The sequence below is a fragment of the Andrographis paniculata genome, unplaced genomic scaffold (genome assembly GCF_009805555.1).
Source record: "Andrographis paniculata isolate CXL003 unplaced genomic scaffold, ASM980555v1 Contig64END, whole genome shotgun sequence".
Classification (NCBI taxonomy): domain Eukaryota; kingdom Viridiplantae; phylum Streptophyta; class Magnoliopsida; order Lamiales; family Acanthaceae; genus Andrographis; species Andrographis paniculata.
The window spans coordinates 1854817-1875818 of record NW_026137600.1 but is presented as its reverse complement, the minus strand read 5'-3'; the positions used below and the strand labels follow the sequence as shown (position 1 = coordinate 1875818).

At 26.5% G+C, this 21002-nt stretch overlaps 1 protein-coding gene across 1 annotated transcript; it reads left to right on the top strand.

The window, feature by feature from the left end:
* The first annotated feature begins 2450 nt into the window (after positions 1-2450).
* On the top strand, positions 2451-5891 carry LOC127261679 (probable aquaporin NIP-type). Its single transcript, XM_051289975.1, has 5 exons — positions 2451-2570; positions 3373-3594; positions 4611-4808; positions 5233-5294; positions 5699-5891. The coding sequence occupies exons 1-5, from the start codon at positions 2451-2453 to the stop codon at positions 5889-5891; spliced, it is 795 nt and encodes a 264-aa protein (XP_051145932.1).
* Positions 5892-21002: the final 15111 nt, after the last annotated feature.

Below are 21002 nucleotides of genomic sequence, written 5' to 3'. Positions count from 1 at the left end.
TATTTGATGTGATATTTTATGAGAAGAAAAAATGTATTTTTTTTTTCGAAAAATACAGAGTCCAAATAGTAAAATTTTGGGAAAATTTTAGTTAGGATTTTTAGGACCGGACCATAAACTATGTCCTAGGATAAAAAAAAATAGCACTACATTTGGTCGTTTTGAATTAAATATTGTCTCTGTTTCGGTTTAATTTACTTTTTGCATGTTTATCTTTGAATAATAATTATTAAATTAAAATATAGTAACAAATTAAGAAAAAAATTACAAAAATATTTTCATTAGTGTCTTATAATACTAATAGAATGATATTTGTACAAAAAATTATACAAATATACAGATATTTTTAATATTAAGTATAATGAAGCAAAAGGTAAATGTGACCCTTAGAGGCGGACGGAGGAAATATTATTTTAATATAATATTTTTTTATATCTACTTGGTATGTTAAATGACGATTTTTTCTTTCATGTTTGAGTTCGGCTTATAGTCGTTCATTAAGAAATATTAGTTAAAATTTTTATTTGAGTAAAACTTATTTAGTAATTATTTTGTTTATATTCGATTTGACTCGGCTTGTTGAAAGAATTATTTATTTAATTTTTGTTTAAATTTAAAATTAATTAATAATAATTATATTTTTTATTAATAAGTTTATATAAAAAAATTAGAATTAAGTATAATGTTTATAAAGATATATATACTTATTAAATATTAATTTCAGATTTTAACAAATACTGTCGAATATTCGCGAACACGCTCAAGCTCGTTCGTGAACATAACGAACCAAAATTTATATTTGTATACGGCTCGTTTAACTTAAGGAATTGCTTTTAATGAGCTCAAAGGAGTCGGACTTACGAATTGTTCGTTCGTTTTACCATTCTACAAATATCCTCATATTTATATTAAATTTATATCAATACATTTAAAAATATTTTACACATCGTAGAGATAAAATAAGTTTTACATACAAAACTATCACTAAAATATAATATGTATTAAATTCTCTACATTAAATAAATATATATTTATAAAGTGGACGATGGAAGTATTATATAAAAAAATGGGTGTGCTTATTTGTGCGATTTTGGTCTTAGTTTTACTATTTTTTTTTAAAAAAAAAAATCTCCAAAAACATCAAATCAAATATATATTTTTTATTTATTATATTACATTAAAATTTAATTTTACACTCAAAATATTGCATAAATGTATATTTATATCAAATCAAATAACTATTTCAATTCAAAATTTTATTATTCATAATCAAAAACTCAAAACTAAAATTTTATTATTCATATTCTTTTATTATAAATTATATTGAATAAATCGTGTATATTTTAGTTTAAAATAGAAAATAAATATTTTAAACCCATTGATTGGGCCCTTTCCATAACTGATTATTTATGCATCTCAAAGCCCATGATATTATGGCCTGTCCTTTGGTCTTGGCCCAAAGTATACTTCAATTTCCAATTTCAAATTTCAATATTATTATTATTATTATTATTGTTGTTGTTGTTGTTGTTGAACTGGTTTTTAATAAAATATTATATTTATTAATTATATAAATAAAAAAATTAAAATCAAAACATTAAACCAAGCACACACCAAAATTTGGAGACACCCTAAATTAGAAAAATATGGAAAAGTTTTTTTGAGATCGAAATAGTAATGTTCATTTTATTTGGATTTTAACTTATTATAAAAATTTAAAATGTATATTCTTTATAAAAATATACTAGTATTTAATTTTATAAAATATCATAACAAAATATTATTCAAACAAAATTTTAAATTTTAAATATAAACAAAACAAACCTTTTAGATAACCATGTCTTCGGTTATATGTTTGAGAATTAGGTTTTGATTGTTGAACAATAAAATTTTAGATATAGACAATTCTTTTATATAATATAAATATATATTGATATACTGCTTTTAAAATTAATTTTTTAATATAATATAAAAAGCAAAAAATATATATTTTGGAAATATATTATCAAATAAAAGCTGAATACAAACACTCGAAATGAATTTTATATTTTTTTAAAAAATAAAGTTATGTATTGAAGATGACTTAATTAATAAATAATTTATAATTAACTATAATGTATTCAACTTAATTGTAAATTATTTTATTCTATAATTATTTAATTATTAATATTATTATTGAAATTTGTCCACACATTATTAGTTGCATAGGTATTCTGTAAATCAGTGCAACCTCCCATTTCCTACTTCTCCGGCGATGTGTAGCAACAAACAATATTATGTCTTCTTCACTCTAAAGGTTTCTTTGATATTTCTTCTTCCCAAAAGAATAAAAAATAAAAATAAAAAAATAAAAAAATAAAAAAAGAAAAAAAGAAAGAAAGAAGGTGAATAAATTAGTCCATATAGAGGAAGAAAAAAATAAAAAATAAATAAAAATAATGTCTTCTGATATGAAGATTATCGAAGAAGGGATTGTACCTTCGGACGATAGCCTCGGAAAAAATTCAAGCAATGAGAATGAAGACTCCACAATTTGTGCCTCAAACAATGTGGTTGTCGTCGCTCAAAAAGTATGTATGTGTTTCCATATTTCTTTATTTTGTTTACGGCACGCTGTTAATTTTTTTTAAGTAAATATAACACTCTATTTACATATTTCCAATTCTTTTAAGAGCAAAAATTAGGTGTTGATTAAAATTATCAGCACTCATCATAGTAATATATATCAAACATATATAAATTTGTAGTACATATATAAAATAGAACTTACAAAACATATTGATACTTTATACAACAAATATTGTCCGTTATATTTTCATATGTTATGTATAGAATTTTTATGTGCTCATTGAGACAATCAGTATAATATTGATAAATCCTCAATCAACATCCTAGCCGAAGCATTTGTTAAGGTTATTCATCTATCCTATCATCTCACACACACACACGCACATATATATATATATGAGGTCAAATACTTATTTTATTTTTATTTTTTTACAAAATATCACATCAAATATATAATTTATTATTGATTCTAAAATTTTCAAATTACAAAACTTTAAAAAACCGTATGTAATGGAGCATAGGGGCATCAGATCGTCGGCCACATTTTTCCTCAGTCTACCCAGCCCCTCTCTAAAAATGATATATATACATAATGTGTATATATATATATGATATATAAATATAGATAATGTATACATCTATATTACATGTGACTGAATGAAGCTAAGGGAAAATAGGGCCGACGATCCGATGCCGAGCGTAGGTGTTAAATTAACATGACCATATTTTAAAATGAAATATTATTGATGGTCGTTGAGTATGTACTTTGCTCAACGCTTTTCTAATGAATAGTTATATTATTAGGTGATTGCCGAGGTGATCGGAACATATTTCTTGATATTTATAGGATGTGGTTCAGTTGCCGTGAATAAAAAGTATGGATCGGTGACATTTCCAGGGATTTGCATGGCTTGGGGGTTGATAGTCATGGTCATGATCTACTCTGTTGGCCATATCTCCGGCGCACATTTTAATCCTGCGGTCACCATTTCATTCGCCATTTTTCGCCAATTCCCCGCCAAACAAGTAACCAATATATATATACACACTATAAATTTTATGTTGTAATTGACACATTTAATCATTAACTTGCATGAAAATAATTTTGTTTTGTACTCGAAATTGTACTATTGATTATTTTTTTTCTATGTAATGTATATTTTACATTCTCCATACGTCACTTTACTACAAAAAATTTGAAATTTAGCTGCAAAAAAATTGTAGCAAAAGATAATGAAGTCATAGCAAAAACGTTTTTGTGACGAAACTCATTATGTCGCCTATACTGTGTTAGTAAAGGTCTTTGACGACAAATATAACTTTCGTAACAAAAAAAAAAAATTGTAATGAAAGTAAAGAAAAAATATATAGTTACAAAAATATGATTCCGTAGCTAAAGCTCTTTTGCTATAAAATTAAAATTTATAACAAAAGAGTTTTAACAACAAAATATGTATGATTTTTTAAAACCAAATGGTTTTAGCTATAAAAAATAATTTTGTAGCTAAAATTTTTTTGCTATGAAAATAAATATCTCTAGCAAAATAATTTTAGCGACAAAATTAATTTTGTTAATTTATTTTTAACGATGGAATTAATTTATATTGCTAAATAACACATTTTTATTACATAAATATTTCGTAGTTAAAAATATTGTAGATAATTAGATATTCTATTGTAGTGCTTTTTGTAAGTACTCATGAATGTCACATGCATATACATGATCATTAGAGTGACAATATGGGTGTGATATAAGATTATTGTCTTATAAAGTCTCTTTAAATAACAAAAATAGTAAGAGATGCTATTTTGTGCAATTTTTCATTAATTTTGACATATAGGGTTTGTTCACTTTGTGTTTTTTTATAGATATATTTTCTATATTAAGTATTAAAAATTGTATTAGTAATATAAAAAATAATATTTAGTATTAACTTCCTGTGAGTGAGTGTGTTAATTTGTGTATATTATATATTTTTTTGATAAAATTATAATGAATCGTTCCACTTAGAAATATTAAGTGAACAAACTCCAATATATAGGTCCCTTTGTATATTTTGGCGCAATTCACCGGATCAATACTTGCGAGCGTGACTTTGTATTTGGTGCTTGATTTACGGAAAGAAGATTATTTTGGAACTGTACCGGTTGGATCCAATGTTCAATCCTTCATCGTGGAGATAATTACTTCTTTTCTCTTGATGTTTGTTATTTCCGGTGTCGCCACCGATAACAGAGCAGTGAGTATTGCCTATATATATGTCCAAACTGTTTAGTTTGAACATTTTAGTTTTTTTATTTGAATTGAAATTTTGAAAAAAAAAAAAAAATCCATAATCAAAATTAAAATTTTAAGGTTGATTCGTGATTTCTTGAATCTCTAAATTCACAATTTCAAACTATGATTTATGATTGATTGTTTTTAAATTTTTTGAAAATGAATGGATTAAAACTTGTAACTATTTAACTGGAAAATCAAATCCAAACCATATTGACATTGGAATAGGTGTTGTTAAATTTTTATTTTTTTAATTTTTACAAAATGAATGGATTAGATTTACTAAGCATTATTATAAAAAATTCAAATTAATTGTTAAATTTCAATTTAAATTAAAATGATCAAAATGATATATGTATATGTCTATATAATGAATGAAAATGCAGATTGGAGAATTGGCTGGAATTGCTATCGGAATGACAATATTGATCAACGTTATTGTTGCAGGGTAAATTAATTAAACTATATATTTATATATTATGGTTAATTTAATTATTCATGTATTTAGAGTGTAATCTTTATTATTTTCTTTTTTTAGAATTGTTTTGAAAAAAAAAAATTCAAATAAAAATAAATATTTTATAATGTAATACTTTCTTTTCTTTTAAAAATATGCTTTTTTGTTTTGTTTCTTCAAAATATTTTCATTTAGTTATATAGTAAAAATTCATTCTAATTTTTACTATTAAAAAAGCAAAAATAACAAACATTACACACTCACATAAAAAATTGTGCCCAAAAGTATGAGTGCATTTTTTTACAAAAAAATAAATATATATTTTAAAGAATAAAATTAAAAGAAATACGTGTTCTTTATTATTTAGCAGTTGTGTTACGGTGTTGGTAATGTAGGCCAGTGTCGGGAGCATCGATGAATCCGGCAAGAAGTATTGGGCCGGCAATCGTGATGCATGAATACAAAGGGTTGTGGGTGTATGTGGCCGGCCCTTTTTTAGGGACAATTCTAGGGGCTTTTACCTACAATTTTATTAGATTCACCGAAAAACCACTCCGAGAAATAACCAAAAGTGCATCATTCATTTAAGCTACTTGATCATCTATATCTTTTGTTTCATGATCATACCTATGTATATATATTATATAGGAATGGATTGATACAATATGTTAAAAATATCAAAGCATATAATATATTATACTGAAAGTTTTTGTATATATAAATGTATATTGATGCATAGAAAATTTGGTATATAAAAAAATTAATAAACTTGATATTTTTCAATATAAAAATACAATTTTTTGATATTTTGGATATGTCCATATATATATACTAAGTAAGAGTACATGGTACATCCATACAACATTAAAATTATTATAAGAAATACATTTAGGCTTTCGATAAGAAAGGGTTTGTTTGGATAGGTGTAGTAGTGAGCTTGTGGTTTGAAAAGTAAATTTAAAATTGATATAAAATAAGTATTTGACTTGTTATTTGAAAGATAACTTTTGTACTCAATTATATTAAATAAACAATAAAATGTAAATTTTGAAACCATATAAGAAACCAAAATTATAAGTAAAAACTTAAATCAAACAATCGTCAATATTATATTGAATGCATTTTTTTCAACATACATATATCTCTTATATTTTATACAATAAAAAGTTAGCATAACCAAATTACTTTTATAAATAAGAGTGAATACCCTTATACCAGATTGATAGCGAAACAAACATCTAGGAGTAATATATTAGACGTTGCATTACTTAAAACAATAGTTGTCTTTACAATAGTTTGTTTATATTTATGATAACCATATTTATGATTTTATTTGGACACTATATAACTTGATCAATTCTAATGAATTTTTGTCTAAGCATATCATATTTTTGTAGTCCTTCTGTGGATGTTATTATCAAGATTTATAGATATTTTTTGTAATTGTTTTCCAAGTGTATCAAAATGAGGTACATAAAGTGCCACTTGATTTGATTGACGGAAAATATGAGATTAAGAAAAAAAGAAAAAGATTTAAAGTCTCAAGATATCTCTGTGACCCTATCTTAGCAGGTGATAAGTGAAGAAAGCAATGTTTTTTTATATTTATGTTTATTTCAAAATTTTATGAATGCATTGATAACACATTGGGTGAAAGTTTGTTTGATAGTTTACAATTTTTTTCTATTTTAAGTTCCAATTATTTCTAATTGCAAGTACCTTTTTACATTAAATTATGATATTCAACGGACTAGTTGAATGATTATTCAACATCTCAGGGAAAAAAGTAAAGGTAAAATAGATCTGAAATTTGAGAAAGTGAAAGATGCATTTCAATGGAGCCGCTTGTCTACTTTAAAATATACTTGTTGACTGTGGTGGCTTGTCTTGTCTACTTTAAGATATACTTGTTGACTGTGGTGGCTTGTCTTGTCTACTTTAAAATATACTTGTTGACTGTGGTGGCTTGTCTTGTCTACTTTAAGATATACTTGTTGACTGTGGTGGCTTGTCTTGTCTACTTTAAAATATACTTGTTGACTGTGGTGGCTTGTCTGAAAAACTACAACAATTAGACAACTTCCCTTGATTCTATTCATATAATTAGTTTCATGAAAGTTTAGTAAACAGTTAAGTTTCTTGTGCCTTTAGTTCTCTAGGTGTATCTTTGAAAAAAAATGGGCTATTGAACATTATGATGCTGGCAAAGATGCACTTAAACTCAATCATTCTGAAGCTATGGTATTTTTGAACAACTGCAATATCGTTCGTTCCAAGATAAGTTTCTCATCGCAAATTAAAATTTTTTGTATTTTGGAAACATTTAGCAGGAAATTTATATAAATACAGAAATCACTCTATTGTATGCACACTGAGCAGTAATGAAACGATGTGGTGATGCATATTAGGCATCTCAAACCCCCAAGGCTTTTGACTTGCTTGAATTGATAATTATATGTTGCCCAAACAAAATTATGAACATGAGATTATAATACTTCATAACGTTCTGAAATAAGAATATCTTTCAAACGAATATATTGTGTATCCGGTGGTATATTTAGTAATTAATTTTAAGGGTTTCTTTTTTTTTCTTTTTTTTTTTTTTTTATGGAGCTCAAGTGCCACATAATATTTTTGTAGTGTTGACTACTAAGTGTGTATTTTAGTTTAGGTGAAGAAGGAGATTTAATATATTGTGTGGAGTATAATTATTAGTTTGATGTTTCAATAATGTTGGCTTTGTTTCGGTTTATAATATATGTACACGTTCTTGTCATTTAGTATTATTGAAGGGGATAACTATTGTTGTTGAAAATTAATAGAATAGTTGGCTGAATTGTAATAAGTACGGTAGTTCTTGCAGTCATGTTTGTTGATATTTATTTTATCATTTACATTCACTCGATATGTATATTTGGCACCTATTCCACCAAAAATCAGCTTCATGTAGAAAGTTTTTTTATTCTTTTTATTTATAGTTTTCTTTACATTATCAATTGTAAACAAGTCTCACTATCTTGAACAAGTTTGTTACACTAAAAAAACAAAATAGTATATTTGTAACGGAATTCTGTTCCTAAAGTTCACATAGCTAACGTAATTTTATCCCCAATTCCGTCACTAATAACATTAGTAATAGAAAAATTGGATTTAAGAACAAAAAAACATCGTTACAAAATTGATATTTTTTTATAGTGTTACTTCAATTTTGATTTCAGACACACTGCTCATTCTACCAATGATCGCAAGAGCGGAGACAATTAAAGATGTATCCCTTGATTGAGTAGTTATACAACGATGTACAATTTTTTACTTTGATTAGTTTCAATGCATTGACTAAATGATTTGCAATATAGAATGATATATATTACGATTTCAGTGCTTTTTCTCCCATGATTCTTACTTGTTTTTTGTGGAGACCCTCTTCCACTTTGCACCCTTGGTTTTTGATATGGTTTGTCGCGAAATTTCGTAGGTCTATCACCTTAAATATAATCATTGGAGTTGTTGTTAAAGATTAAGGAATTTGTGTCTAACTTCTATCATGCGTTATTACTTCTAGTGCGATGTATGATGTTGATTGTAATTGAACAACTTAGGCTTTGATGCTTTCGTTGTGCCTCAAATTTAATTTCGTATTATTTATGAAAAATATCTGAAAAGTTATTATTTATGATATTTGTAACATAGTAAATACCGTAAAAAAAAATGGCAAAGTTATCAAGTTGTAACAAAAAAATCCATCCATCATGAATAGCATTTGTACTATTTTTTTTTCTTACGGATGTTATTGTAATAAAAATATTATATTTTTTTATGACAGCTTAAATTTCGTAACAAATACCTTAACAAAAAGATAGCCCACACGCGTCTGAAGGGTGTTGATTAAAATGATTTGTTACAAAAATTATCGTGACAAAAAGATTTGTTACGCGAGTAAATGTTACACCCAAATGTTATAACAAAATCGTAATAGTTTTTTTTTTTTCACGAAAATGAAGTTTTTATTACGACATTTCGAACGTGGCGAGAAAGCTATTTTTTCCTAAACACATTTAATTCTAACGTATCTATACGATTTTTTTTTCTATTTAATAGTAAAACACCTAATTAATGAATAATATTTATTTCTAGCAAGCACAAAATACATTCAAATACATTTTGAAACAACTTGTAATTAAACCCTGCAAAATACAAAGTAAAATATGTGACATGATGGACATTTTGATCAATGTCATTCTATGTGACATTGACTACTACTACTAGAAATATGTTATATTGTCCCAGATGGGTATATTGTTATCGATATTATATATGAAGTTAAAGAAAAAATATATATATAATTTTATTGTCACAAAATTGCGCAACAATGGTTGTACAAAAGAATATTATTATTTTTGATTTATTATTCGTTAATCTACTGCAATTTTTTTTTAAAAAAAAAAAAATCTTTCAAGATCTATTGCAAAATTCCATAATAATAGCTACAGGATTTTTTTTTTTTTCTTGATTTGTCTATTTCTGCAACAATATTTTGATATAAATAATGAAATTATTGTTGAAGCAATCCACACAATGTAACAACTAAATATTAAAAAAGATTATTGCAAATGTCCGCAAAAATCTTTTGAAAACAATAAAAAATAAAAATATTTAAAAATAAATTTACCACCAAGTTTCAAGAAAAAAATTAAATATATTAAAAAATTTCACATAATTCCACAACAATTATATTAGTGGATAATAACAATTTTTTCTTAATTTAATATTTTATAAAAAGTAGAATTAATATTTTATAGGATTAGGAATATAATTTTTAAATTAAAGTGAAATAAGTATAAGAAATGTATAGAGTACATAAATGAAATTTGTGTATATAATGAAAAACATTGAATATAGATTTAAACAAAATTTGTATTTATTTTTTTACTAGATATGGTATGAGAACATTTTTTTATAAATAGACCGCAAAAGAAAGAAAGAAACATTTTTTAAACAAATGTGTTCACCCAATTTCGTTTTTAACATACTTTATGATTAATATTATTAAAAAATATATAACAATATATACATTATACAATATAATATTAATAAAATATCCATTTATAAAAAGTCAATAACTTAATATAAAATATTATTTTTTATATATTAATATGTTTCTTTGTATCTACATAGAAAATATTTCAATCTAAAAATACTAAACAAACACACTTATTTAAAAATATTAATAATGTATTTAACCACTTTTTTAAAAAATATCGATTTTATGAAAAATAAATATTTATTTGTATAAATGAAGTATTTATATATACACCTATATTTTCATATATATATAATATTTGTTGTTAATGACATATAAGAATATAAAAAATATTAATTTTATTTATTGATCTATTTATTATTATTTTAATAGTAATTAAAAATATTAATTTTATCACCTTAAGTTAAATTTAAAATATAGAAATCTTTGTTTTAAAGTTATCTAATAAAAAAAATAAATTAATAATTCAAATTATTGAACAAAATTATTGAAAATTAAAATGTATTTAAAGTTCTTTAATATGATATCATAACTTTGGGAAAAATAAATAGAAATTGATTTTATAAATAATTTTCAATTTTGTCTTCCACGTCTAAAGCTAGAGTTTCCAATGATATTATTTAAAATATTTCAAAAATTAATGGGCAACACCTTCTATATATTGATTACATTTATTTATTAACAATTTTGAATACAGACTAATTATATATAATATATATATAAGTTGTCTATATTATTCTCCAACTCACTTTAATGCATATTAGATTATATTATTTATTATTTATTCAAAAATTATAGAGATTGGATTTATGAAAGTTATGATCCAAATACACAGCGTTTATATTTAGAATTTGAAGTAAAAATTTTACTGTTTTTACAATGGACTTTACAACAAAGAAAATTGATTAATTATGATATGATATTATGTTTATGCAGTATATATAAAATTATTAAATATAAATTATTAAATATATTAATAAAGACACTGGTTAATAAAGATCGTGGAAGAAACTTGTAGAATGATCTTTAATGATGCAAGACCTTAAAATTGAAAAATGGACGAAAGACACCCATTAAAAATAAAGAATTGACATAATTAAATATGGTCAATATATTCGATAATATGCTTTAAATTTGTGATAAACTACTTTGTGAAGGTTGTGATGGAGAAACATAATTGTCCATTATTATTGAATTGATTAAAGGCAATCAGAGTATATCATAGTCATATTATAATAATATGTGCAAGTTATTAGAACGATATCTTTAAAGGGTCATCAATGGTCATCCAACTTCTATTACTCAAAACAAAGTAATGAAAAATATGGAGTTACCCAACATTGAAATAAATTATTGTCCACAAGGATCTGTCTTGTTTTAGAAAGATGGAATGAGTTTACAAAAATGCAAATACTATAGTGTGTCACATTGGAAACAAGGTAGATGATTGAAGAATATTTTCTCGTCACAAATAATATATCTTTTATTGAAAAAGAAATTAAAAATTTTGCATGAATTCTTTGAGACAAAAAAATAATGATATGACATTATCAATACATAATCAAAGTTGAGTTTATGAGTCATCTATCTATCTATCTGATGCAAAGACGTTGAAATATTGTGATAATATATATCACAATTTTTACCAAGATCCATGGAATGTTCTATTAGAACTTTCCACGTATAGTTTTACACCTTACGGAACATATAAGAAAATTGTTCATATTGGTTGGTCATTCTTACTTCATATAATTTGTCACCAGATACATGTATACAAAATGAGCATACATTTTGTTTTATTTTTAGGGATTTTACCATCCGTTCATTGACCACACATGACCATGTATTTCACATTAAATTTTCTGTAGTCCACAAATTATTTTGATTATTTAGAATGATCATGTGCCAATGCACTTTATTCTCATTGTACAAAGGTACAAAAGATAATGTACACATTAAGAAAGTGCATGACAAATGATAATAACTTCTCTCAGTATATTGACAACAATAAGTTCAAGAATTTCTTAAGTGTATGTTTGTGGACATTCTTAGTTGACGTTTATTTCTTGATATAAACGTTGTAATCATCTATATAAAAATATATTTACAAAGATCTATTTATTATATATTAAAGTTAAATTAAAATATAATTATAATATTTTATCATTTTGTATATTATTAGAAAATATAGATCGTGATTATACCATATTGTGCTATAAATGCAATAATTCATATTTGAGAGTTTTGCGATAAATGCTTGTAACATTCCTAAATAATGATATGCCAAATCATAAATTTATAAGACTTATAGTAGACAACATTACGTACTTTTGTATCCTATATGAACTACACATAACAAAAATATTACACTATATGGTCAAATATTTATATTACTTCGTTATGTCTATATAAACAAAAGTTTTAAGAAATTTTCCCTCTGTCTATTGATAATAAATTTCTACCACCATAATCATGTTTTTTATTTAATGTGATTAGAGCATATCATTTACAGTTGGTTGCATATTTATATTTTTTGTCTAGGACTTCATTTAAAAGAATATACAATATAATTAACACTACAATCAAGAAAGATATAATTAAACTAAAAACTTATGCATGTTATGTTTGTCTCTTGTATGCAATTTTTTATTTTTCTATTGAAGGGTTTTAAAAAATAGTAAAATTTGAATTTTCTTTCATTGTAATTTTCTTGTGATAACATCCAGCAAAATAGAATATTCAATTTTCTTTTTCTTTTTCTTTTTTTGGTTCACAAGCTTATGTAAATAATTAATCAAAACTAAGAATTTTATATACAATAGTTTCTCAATATTCATTTAATAAAATATATTCTTAACCATCGGCTTATCCTTGTAATATATATATATATATATATAACAAGTACTATCACAACAATCATGAATATTTATTTTCAGACACTTTCTCTATCACATTTTTATGTTTTTTTTTATCTCTCAATTTTTTTTCTATATAGTCTCACTGTTTGAAAACATCTATCACCATTTTCATCTCATTTCCTCTAGTTCTTATCTTATGTTTTATTTGTTTTGATTGATTAACTTAAAAGACTAACTAATGCAACTCTTTCATTTCCAAATGTAAAATGCGTCGATTAGTATTTCAATCATATACATTATCAACTTAACGTATATTCATGCATTAGAGTTAATAAATTTACATAAATAGAAACAAATTATAATATATTCATATAACTATACCTCTATGTGTATATGATTTGTTGCTTTAAGAATCAACTATGTTTCTTGTGGTTTAATCATTCATACTTCGGCATTTCTTGTGGATTTGTTTTTTCATATTTGTTGGCGATGATATTTGGGTGTGACATTTGATTCGGAGGTTTTCAATGTGTCTGTAATGAAATTATTTTTTGTGGCTCCCTTTTTCGGATTGAATCATTTTTCTGTGAATTTTTCATGAGTAGGTAGATCATAGTCTGTTATCTTGGTTTTTCTTTAGCAATGTTGTATTCGGAAACCATTGTTTATAATGTAGTGTTTGATGCTCTTTAAATTTTTTGAGTTATTAATGAGAACAATGTCGTCATACATTGTGTTTGTTTTTTATATTTGTATTGATTTTGTATTGGAGTGGGTTTAGAATAGAGGATTATTAATAGAAAAATCATCAATTTCAAACCAATCAACCACATGCGTATGGAGTGCAATTTGTAAGCAAACTATTAATGCCAAAGAGAGATTACCGTGGATTTGATTGTGGAGTCATGCGGTAAAGGCTCTAGGCAAGACCTCGGGCTAAATTTATGTAATCCTTAATACCGCTAAGATGACTTTGAAAAAAAAAACTTAAAAAATCAAAATTTTGTGTAGGATGAGTGGAAGTTCAGGGACACAATCTAGTATTAATGACAAATTACTTCTTTCTGAGAGTTGGTTTTTAGATTAATCTATGGACATAGAATTTTTATTTTTGTCTTTTCATTGACAGTTAGTTATATGCAAAAATTTACAACTTTGTCTTGCATGACTAACATAGTTGTTTGTTTCTATTTATTAAAATTTGCAACTTAGCCAGTAAAAGAAAACTGAATAAAGATAATGCAATTAAATGAGTTCTAGTTTCTATATGCCAAATTTACTTGAACAAATTTTCTAATATGGACCAACTAAGGTGTTATTTCTTTATATGAACAACTCTTGTGTCAAAGAGAAGATCATAGTTAAAAGTAGCTATGTGTCTAATTTTCAACAATGTTGTAAGTAGTGAAATGAAGCTAAAGAAAATTATAACATACTCAATTTTTCTAAGTTACAATCATAGAGTTTGGAGTAGTTGGTTGGAAAATTGTGAATACTAAAGGAGATCATGAATTTTTATCTTACTAGTGGGACCATTTAAAAAGACTTATGTTAGGACTACAACTAAGTAAGAGTTTAGACTCTTTGGATGTAGCTTGGTTGAATCCCAATTAGTCTCGGTTGTGGATTTTGATAGGTTCAATACCAATTACTACACCTGAAAAATAAATTAAAGTTTAGTAGATACCGTTTTGTAAATATTTTATCTTGTTAATATGAGAGTTGTGTTGTATCATATCTTGTATAAAGATTTCTTGAAATGTAGACATGAAAAAAAGAAATTATAGATTAAAATGCATGAGACTTCATTCAACAAATAAATGGGAGATATTTAAATATTTTCTTACATGATGCAGACTGAGTTAATATCTATTTATAAGTATATAACAATAGCATGTCAATGTGGATTGAAGGGCTACACATTCAAAAAAAACAGAACTCTACAGTGATGCAATATGTTAGGGTGGACAAACATGATTGCAAATGCTAGCACTCACTTAAATAGTGATCTTATTTTCTTTGTTTAATGGTACATGAAATGACGAAATTGCTTGTCGATTCCATTTTGAAGCTTCTTAGAAGGATTGTTGTATTTACGGATTTAAAATATTTTATCCTAAACATTACTTTTGTACTTCTAAAATTCACTTTTTGTAGCAAAGCCTCTAGTATTTTGTCAACAATATGGCAATGGATCCTAATGGATTTTTTTTTTTTTTGAGTGCGCAAAATAATTTTATATTTATTAATGCACTTCATATTGAATTTCAGTTTCTTTCAACCATAGTAACTATTTTTCTCTATATTTGTAAAATTACTTGGCTTCTGTAAGCTTTTCGTTTCATATTTCCCCGTATATTCATATAATACCCTCGGAGTACTCCCAAATTGGGCCGGTGCTAAGCCAACTCTTGTGAATGAGCCGGTGCCAAGCCATTCGAGGTTGAATATACGTTAAATGGATTGAATAGACTACTCATGTCAACAATGTGTACATTTCTTTTCGGAAGCCATATTGAAAAAATTTTAGAGTTAACCGTGCTTGCTCTGGAAATAATATGAGGATGGGTCTTCCAAGTGCGCGTGAGTGAGGACAGAAGCGCGCTGGAAGGACTCATGTTGACTTGTGGGACCAGTCTACGATCCCGACATGTCTGGCTTTGCGTGACTTGCGGGCCGGGGTGTCATAATTCAAGATTTTGGAAAACTGACTTAGATTAATATTCAGTTGAAGTTAAAGACAAAGTCTCTGATGATCATAATGTGTAGCTCAAACTAGGAGTATGCCACAATGATGAATGTCTTTTGACTTATTAACTTTATTTATTCAGAGACGTCTGGGATCGAGATCCATAAGCCATTGACGGTTAGTGTGCATGACTATGTAATGGTGTTCAAAATTATCACGTGATTGAGTAAACTATATGTATATTGCTTATACTTGATCCACCCACAAGAAAGTTATTGATAGTTGCAAACATTTTGATGTAAATCAAATCTCGTGTTAATTTATTCTCTCGTAGCTTGGAAAAACATGTGGGCAAATGGGTCATATTATTCATACCAAAACTAAGTTCGTGTTCAATTTAGGTTTGTAATAGTTAAGTATTTTAGTGATTCTTAAGAGGAGTTATTTTCTTGTTATTTATGTGATTATGAGGGCTGACTTTGTTTTATCCAGCGTATATGGTTTCTTGGTCACCATTTGTTCTATTAAATATGTTCTCATTGCTATGACCGAGTTGATTTGTGAGTATATTCATATTTTTTATTGGTCAAAGATTCAGAAACTTTTTATTGTTGATGTGTAACTTATAAAGAAGTTTATTATTGTTGTTGATCTATTATTTCTATGGTTGCCTTATTTGGAACTTAGTCTTAATTGATATTATATTGTTAAGGTTGAAAATACTCAAGATCAGGATCGGGTATAATTGTTTGATTTACCAATGTTGTATTTTGGTTTTATATGCTTATTTAGTAGACATTTTGAAGAAGGATTTGATATATATATATTTTATTTTTTTATTTAGTTTATAGTTTTGTATGCTATTGTATTCTTAATTTGTTTCACATGTTGAGCAAAGAGAAACTCTTATCCAATGCGACATTTGTGAAACATATATGACGTGTATTGTAATTTATAAGTCATTATTGATAGTTAAAGTAATTACTTTTGTTTATTCATTATTTATTGAGTGACATTGTCAATTACTTTCCTAAGCAGCACAAATTTTTATGATTTATATTTTAGGTTATAGCCTCGCCAAAATGAAGGTGTTAGTCATATATGTTACGGTCCTAGATGCCTAATAATCCTTTCGATGAATGTTAGTGCACGTACCTTCCGTGAGGTAGTCCACATCGATCCGATTGAGTGGACGTATAAAGATGTACATAAATTTTCTTTTAAGTTATATTTTCTTAAGATCTAATCTAATTCATTAGGAAAATAATTTTTTTATAAGTTTGCATCTCATTGCACCTACTTTGCTAGTGATGTTTATAAAGAAAATGATAAAATCACAAAAAAAACAAAATAAATGTGATAGCTAGCCGCAACTGATTAAGGATCGGCAGAGGGATTCACACCCTAAATAGATTCAACATATTGCAATCCCATCACACCTTGATTGATGAATGTATTATATGGCTAGTATCCTTCGAATCCACGCACAATATAGGAACTCTAGTCAAATAAATTGTACCATAAGGCACCTTTTTGAAACTTTACCTTCAAGAATGAATCACTTTCATCCTCACCTTAACTGCTGCAAGAATATTGAAGCGCAGAAAGTATCGCATCAATAAAGGATTAGTAGATAAATCCAATTAGTATCTAACAAACCAATCCAAATTAATCAGTCTTGAGTTCATATATATTGAATTCGAATTTCTAAATTATTCCCACATGAATGAAATGCAAATGCTCAGACATTTCCTGAAATAATAATTTTGATGTCAATTGGGATGGTGTCCAGCAGACCAGGCCAACTGTCGAAGCAATTGTTATGGTAGTATAATAATAATAATAATAATAATAATAATAATAATAAGTTAATTCTCCAATGCTGATAGCCAATGGAGGTTGCCCTAAAAGTACATTGTGTTCTCAAAATCTACCAACGGAACTGCTGGCAGTACAACACTGTGACTCCATCTATTTGTTTCTAACGAGTACATATCCATTGCAATATTAGAACTCGGGTCGTCCAAAAAATGTGACTCTCGCATGCAAAGCACTCGATAATGTTTCATATCAATACTGGAATCAAATATCAAAACATGCCCCGAATTCAACTGCAAGATAATTGTGGATGGTCGCGGGGTGCAACTGAGAAGATGAAGAGGTCATTTGTAGTTGTATTGTAGACCTCGTAATTGTCTTGTTTTGCATACTTCTATTTTAGCAACATGAGACTGTTGCAAGATTATAATATTTTGCCTGAAAAGCTAGAATCATGAAAGATGGCTTGCCTTAACATTGCCGGATTGGATGGCCTCCTTGAATAGAAAGGAAAGTAATGAAGAATTCTCATTGTTGTCATATGATTCTTCTATAACAATCCAATAGTCGGATTGGGTTTTGGATGTCACCTTTGCCAAAAATGGTAGCTTTCGGCAATGTCTTTCCATATTTTGAAGGCGAACTTGAGGCAAACAAGGGATGCCATGGGCAGGCGCAACAGAATTTTCTCTCAAATATCATGTATCCATATGCTACAGTTACGGTTTTGGTTTGGCGTGTTAGAGAACATTGTTGGATCAGCATCATTATGTAGGTTGTCTTAGGAATTTTTGTATTTAATATGAAAAATCGTGTTCTATGTTATTCGTCACAATTTTTAGGTTGTAACGAAAAGTTTTTTTAAGAGCATAAAGTATTTCTATCGATTTTTTGTTATGGTCTAATTTTGTAACAAATAGTTGTTTCACGAACAAGAAATATTTATATAATATTTTTGTTACATAAAAAATCAAAAAAAAAATTATTTTCATGAGCATGAAGCATTTATACTGAATTTTTTTTTACAGATAAATTCATACGAAAGAAAATGATCCTAACCTTTTGTTACGTAGCAAAAACTATAACAAATAATTTTTTCGCATACCTTTTAAAGGCATTAAACATCAACTTATTGTTACGACTATTTCCACTAGAAATACGTTTTTTACTCGACTTTTTTTAGTGGTCAAAATTCATAACAAAGTCAACACTAAAGGCTTTTTACTATGAAACTGCTGCAAATTGTTAAATTTCTGATAATGCCTCCTATAAGGTTGTACTACAACAGGTTCTGTAGCAACTACTCAGTTATTACACATGTATCTGAGCCATATTCATGAAAAAGAGATGAAATGTTGTAAGTTCTCGTGATCAATTAATCACTATAATAAAATTTTATGAACATTGAGGTTTTTAGAAATAGAAAACAGTTAGTTTCTCTATTATCTCTCATCATATATATAATATTCTTAATTATATTTATTTGAATTTATGGGGTCTCTCAAAACTGTATTATTTACTTGGAAAGAATATAATTATGTTGATTGATAGTTTTCTATTTATTTTCCGAAGCAAAAATTTATAACACTACTACCTTAAAAAATCGGATGGCTCTTATGGATGATTTATCATGCAAGAAAATAACGATAGATATAATTGACTGTAAATTATAGTGTACAATAGTGAATTCAATAAATTATGGCAGTACATGACAATACGAGGCATAAAATAATATTGAGGAAGCCTTAATTGATCGAAGATAGCATAATTGGTCAATTGAATTTGATTGAAGAGTTTGATATATACTCTCAAATGCTCGACTATGGCATCATCGTGATTTATGGGCCGAAGTTATCTCGATATCTTGCTATATTTAGTAAATAGATCATCACATTATACAATCGATTTCAGCTTTGAATGCACTATGCGTAGGTTCAATTCTTGTTGTTTTTCTTTAATCCTAATTCTAAAATAAATTTGGTAAGATAATCTCATGTATTTCTTTTTTTATACATATTTATGGACATTTAACGATGAAAAATTAGCTTTGAGGATTGTAATATATATTTCCAAGTTATTCATCTTAATTTAAAGGTTAATCTAAATATTATTGTTTATAGTATGTATAGGGTAAATCACATAAAGTAACTTTAAGTTGTCTTCATGATATCTTTTTTTTATTAGTTAGCATAAAGATGAATAACATAAAATTAGAGAGAGAGTATAGAGTTACCTATGATGTTTATACTTGCTGTTAATATTCATAATTTTCTTAATTTTCTTATCAAAGTCGACTAACAAGAAGAATCAAACATCTTTCTAGATATGCAAAAGATTTTATGGTAACATATGAATTGTTTATGATACTTGAAAAGTATGTCACATTTAGGTTACATCAATTTGGATTGTTCTTGAGACATTGAATATAGGCATCTTTTTTTGGGTTATATTATTAGTTTGTGTGGTTGTTTTATTACATTGAATTATTCTTTTTAATCAATTACTATTTTATTAAACATAGAAACAAAGTATATAGCAACCATAAAAGGTGTTAAAAAGGCGATTTGTCTATGGGTCTTATTGTAAAGCTTGATCTTGTTCAAAATATTCTTACAGTATTTTATAATAGCCAATGTGTAATAGATTTAACTAGATAATCGGTATAATGAAAAGATCGAACATATTTTTGTGAGACACTATTTTTTTTAGGTACATTAAAAAAAAAAAAAAAATTCTATTTTTGGATTATTAATAATCCAATTCATCTACTCGATTCTTCATTATCCGAGTTTTTTTTTTTTTTTTACCTAATTTTGAAATTTTCACATTTACCTTGTATTCTTATCTATTTTGTGATATTGTTATTCTTCAATTGTTTTTTTGTTTGATTTTGTTAACTAATCAAGGCAAATTTAACGCAATCTATTAGGAGGAGTGAGGAACACCTACACTCCGAGTTTCATTTATTTAAAAGAACCTGGTGTACAGAGAGGGAGCATTATATAGACACTACAAGAAAAAAATTATTTTTGTAACAAAATTTTTTTGTCTCTAAATCTACTTTTTCCGTTACTAATGACATTAGAGGCGGAATTAGGAACAGAATTACGTTAGCTACGTGAATTTTAGGGACGGAATAGGAATGGAATTACGTTAGCTACGTGAACTTTAGAGACGGAATTCCGTTACAAATATATTATTTTTTTGTAGTGAGAGTTACGCCATGATCTCAAATGATCTAACACAACATATGAATCAACCACAAAAGGAAAGCACTGTGTTCTCAAATGAAC